Source organism: Electrona antarctica (assembly GCF_951216825.1).
Source record: "Electrona antarctica genome assembly, chromosome: 4".
Classification (NCBI taxonomy): domain Eukaryota; kingdom Metazoa; phylum Chordata; class Actinopteri; order Myctophiformes; family Myctophidae; genus Electrona; species Electrona antarctica.
The window spans coordinates 32,011,868-32,016,867 of NC_136809.1; the positions used below are offsets into that span (position 1 = coordinate 32,011,868).

A 5,000-nucleotide genomic window follows, 5' to 3' on the forward strand; every position below is an offset into this window, starting at 1 on the left:
TGTTTCGTGTTTTTAAACCTTTACATAATGATATTTGTTTTTGAAATCATTAGAAAGATGTTTGTTGTAAGTCACTAGAATTTCGCGGGCCTTCGGCCCGCTCATCCTAACGCGATGCGTCGCAAATGGGAAGAAGGCAATGGCAACCCATGATGTTTTCATTTATGCATTTGCTTGGAAAGCGCAAAGTTGCCAAGCTGGCTGAGTGGCCCTGTTTGGTTTTGTGTATGTGCGTATGAAAGCGAGCATGGCAAGGCGCAGGAACAGTATACTGTACTGTACTGTACTGTAAGTGTTTGTACTGTACTGTAGTCATGTGTACTGTACTGTACTGTTCTCTGTACTGTTGTATTAGTGTTTTTTTATTATTATTATTATTACATGGATTAATATTCTGATGTACTGTACTGTACTGTTGTCTGTACTGTTGATGTTATAGTTAGTAGTGTTGTGTTATTATTTATTATTATTATTATTATTATTATTACATGGATTAATATTCTGATGTGAGCTTTCTTTCTGTACTGTACTGTACTCATGTGTACTGTAGTGTTCGCTGTATTGTTGATATTGTTGTTGTTATTAGTGTAGTGTTGTGATTTATTATTATTATTATGATTGAAAGAGAGCATGGCAAGGCGCAGGAACAGTATACTGTACTGTACTGTACTCATGTGTACTGTACTGTTCTCTGTACTGTTATTAGTGTTGTGTGCTTATTTATTGTTATTATTATTATTACATGGATTAATATTGTGATGTACTGTACTGTTCTCTGTACTGTTGTGTTGATATTATAGTTATTAGTATTGTGTTATTATGTTTTATTATTATGATTATGATTACATGGATTAATATTCTGATGTGAGCTTTCTTTCTGTACTGTACTCATGTGTACTGTACTGTGCTGTACTGTTGTTATGATTAGTGTAGTGTTGTAATTGTGTATTATTATTATTATTATTAGCGTTTTGTGGCGTGTGTGTGTGTGCCATTTCAGCTGCATCGCGAGGCGATCCAAATTCCCCCCCCGCGCGCACGCACGCACGCACACACCACACACACACACGTGTCTGCAGTGACACTGCGTTGTACACAGCTGTTCTATTTCAGCCTTACTGACTGCCAGAGTGAGTGCTTAACACTGGACGCCAATCATCCAGTGTTAAGCAGTCATCCAGGATTCATAGAACCATAGTTACATACGTGACTTACGTGTTGTGTTGCAGCGCGTTGTTGTTGTTATCCATATAGATGCGCGTCGGTTCGTTCCGATTGTACCACGCCAGGGGTCGACGCGGGCGTGTTTGCATGAGTGTAACTGTGTATGTAATCGCGGCGCTGTCCATCCAAGTTAGAATCAGTGTAGAACCTGTGTTGTTGTTCTTCGTCTTCTTCTACTTTTGGTTTCCGGCAGGCTGTACACTGTGTGTGTGTGTGTGTGTGTGTGTGTGTGTGTGTGTGCGCGCGCACGCACGTGTGTGCGTGTGTGCGTGTGTGTGTGTGTGTGTGTGTGTGCGTGTGTGTGTGTGTACCGTGTAACTTCCGGTATTGTTTCCGGAAGTGTGAAAGGTATCACGAAACACACGTGGGTCACGTGGTGGGGTTTTGAGCCATTGGGAAGGGCTGATGTAGTGTTGCCAGGTCCACGTATTGTAAGCGAGTGGTAGTGTGTGAAAGTATAGGCTGTAGGCTGTAGGAAGTCAGCTTTTGCGGCCTTGTTTATATAGACGTGGCAACAATGTTTGACAATGTTGGCGGCGCAGCCAATGAAAAGAGTGGAATCACGGGATGCAGTGTTGCCAGGTCCGCGAATTGTAAGCGAGTTGTAAGTAGCGTGTTGAATGGCATTTTTTCTGGGCTTGTTTTCATAGACGTGGCAACAAATTAGGCGGGGGTGTCGGTGCTTGTGGCGTGTTTGTGTTTATTATTTATATTGATATTGTTTGCGAGTGTGGACGGGAGCCGGCTGTAGTGGCAGTGCAATGACAATTTGTACGCGCGTGATGTGGAGTGTGGCCGTGCGGCGCGACATGAGGAGATAGGGAACCAACGACGCGGAGGGTAAGTCTGTGACGTGTTAGTGTGTTGTTGCAGTGTGTGTTGCAGCGTGTTGCAGCGTGTCAGTGACGTAGTAGCTGGTGCCTTTTGTTCCTGTCCTGGGGACACCTTTTGGGGACACCTTTTCAATTGTATATAAGATATAAGACAAATAAGGCGTAGTAAGTAATACATACATTGTGTACAAGTATGTATCTTTGTGTGTGTGTGTGTGTGTGTGTGTGTGTGTGTGTGTGTGTGTGTGTGTGTGTGTGTGTGTGTGTGTGTGTATGTGTGTGTGTGTGTGTGTGTGTGTGTGTGTTGTGCACGCGCCGCGCGCGCGACGTGCGTGCATGCGTACACACGCATGCAGCACATGCATGCGCTCCCGGACACGTGAGTGCATGAGGCTGCCACCTTTTTTCATGACATCCTTTATAGAGCATTGATTGCTGTGACCCTATTTCAAGTCACTGCCAATCAATAGCTGCTGGCTCTCCGCAGTGCATATGACCTCACGTGTGTGCGTGCGTGCACATGTGTGCGCACGTGTGCGAGTGCCCCGCTGGATCGATATCGCACCATGAAGCTCTGATCGCAGGTCTGTCTACTACCATCTACTGCCTCCCCGGGACCCGAAGTGAAAATAGATGCTCTTCACTACTAGCATTTTCACTACTTTTTAAAAATATTGAATGAATTTAACTTGTGAACTACAAAACTAAATGTAGTAAACAAAACATAAAGGGATAGTTATTTGCGACCCATAAAAATGTGTCCACGGCCCTTATATTGGTCCCGACCCACTGGTTGGGAAACAGTGATCTAGTGTCTCATATAGCCAGACAATTAACTATTCCACAATCTCAGAATGCTAAGTCTGAAACTACACCTCCCAAAAAAGTCCAGGCAGAAAGGACGCTGTCATTTCAGTTTACGAAAATATATTTTAAAATATCTTTACATTTTATGTTTTAATTTCTATTTCTGCCAAGCAGCAAGCAATATAGGCTTTCATAATTCTCATCATCATTTGCGCTCTATGACAGGAGCATTTGAAAATGGTGGGAAGTAACAGTCTGGCTCGCGAGACTATACCTACCACCATTTGCCACCAGTAGAAGTATAAAGTAAAAATCTAAAACATTTTCAAGTAAAGTAAAAGTACCTCATAATTGTATATCGAGTACAGTAGGCTACTTGAATAAATGTGCTTAGTTAATTTCCACTATACCACCAGTCACTTGCTCATGTGAGCCTCGCCAGTCGCTGTCACTTGGTCATATGGCCCTATTACCCTAACATGGATTGACTTTTCTTAGAAGGCACGTGCACGTTAAACAAAGGTCATACACATGTACAGGCTCTTGTGTAAACAGACACAAATGTCAAATCGATGGAACATGAAATACATTACAAACATTACCACCGAAAAGTGTACTTTCTTAGCAATCATTAGCATGATTTATCTCCATGTACTGTACTGTACTGTACTGTACTGTACTGTACTGTACTGTACTTGTGTGTGTGCGTGCGTGTGTGCGTGCGTGCGTGCGTGCGTGCGTGCGTGCGTGTGTGCGTGCGTGCGTGCGTGTCTTTGTGTGTGTGTGTGTGTGTGTGCGTGCCTACCTCCACACCCAGTGCCCCCAGGCTTTCCAGAAGGCTGTCCGTTGCGACGGAGACGTCTTGAACGACTTTGGGGTCTGACTTCACTTCCTTCTGTAGAGAGAAAGTGAGATAAACAGTACAGTATGATTGTCTGATGACTGGTACATTAGAGAGATCCTGTTTGTTACCAACAATCACATCACACAAAAAGACAACACATCCCATTACTGCATGTTTACTGTATGTTTGTTAAGTGTTTCGCTATCATTGCTGGGATCTTGTTGACGTTTAATTTAAATCTAAACTATATTACTGTATGTGCGGCGTGGGCGTACATGTGTGTGTCTTAAATGGGAATATGCTGTTCTGTACTTTGGTAGACAATGCCAACAAGTGAGTTAAAACCATTTTATTATGGATTAATTACAACTCTTTATCGAATAAAGATTTCTGATTGGTCAACTAATGCAAATTGCGATTTGTCAGATTTTCTGCTACACTGACCTCGATTAGGCCTCTATTCACGTTTCTAATGATGCAAGTCCAGTAGCACAGCCGAGTACACTGTGGGGTTGGTTTTTCGCAGAAGCTTTTGAGCCCATGATCGATTTTCTAAATCAATATGCTGTTTAGATTTCTTGTGGTGAGGGGTTCAAACGTACAGCAAGGAATGGGTTATTATTGCTGTGCTAACAATGAACAAGAAAGACCAGCTAGAAAGACCAACATGCAGGTCACACACGGGTTTGACCCGACATGTGTGTTTGATGTATGTGTGCGCGTGTGTGTTGCTGTCTATCACATAGCATAACGTCTATGTCGGGTGGAAACCTTGCATGTCCAAAACTGTGACATTTCAGGATTCAAATTCAAAAGCAGCAAAAGTCGCAGATCTACAAGGCTGTTGTGTGACATTGTAGTGTGATCAAGCAGAGCGTTCCGTTCCCCAAAACACATCAAAACGTTAGAAGAATTTGGAGATAAGAGGTTTCTGCCCGACAGCTGCTGGAATGTGTGAGTCTCAACACAGTGCAGGTGTCACTGAAGGGCAGCACAGGAATAGTTCACGACATGCTTTATGTCTCTCTCTCTCTCTCTCTCTCTCTCTCTCTCTCTCTCTCTCTCTCACTCTCTCACTCTCTCTCTCTCTATCTCTCTCTCTCTCATGTGTTGATCTATGGCGAGCAGCAATTCTTTGTGACAGGAGGCGGTGAGGTTTCGCGCTGAGTCCCAAGTGGCAACCAGTCAAAAGGTCGCTGGTCGGTTCACCCATATTTTTTAATGATAGTGTGCAAACTTGTTCTTGTCAATAGCAGCACATAACAGCATTTGGTTAGCAAACACTGAGGACT

The 5,000-nt window shown here is 43.3% G+C and overlaps 1 protein-coding gene across 4 annotated transcripts in view; it reads right to left on the minus strand.

The window, feature by feature from the left end:
• The window catches only part of LOC306922269 (phospholipid-transporting ATPase ABCA1-like), a 61,886-nt gene that overhangs the window by 34,918 nt on the left and 21,968 nt on the right, over nucleotides 1-5,000 (minus strand). For all 4 annotated transcript variants that reach the window (XM_079499730.1, XM_079499728.1, XM_079499729.1 and 1 more), the window contains exon 8: nucleotides 3,670-3,759. In XM_079499730.1, the coding sequence (XP_079355856.1) occupies nucleotides 3,670-3,759 (90 nt within the window). The remainder of the gene's footprint in view (nucleotides 1-3,669; nucleotides 3,760-5,000) is intronic.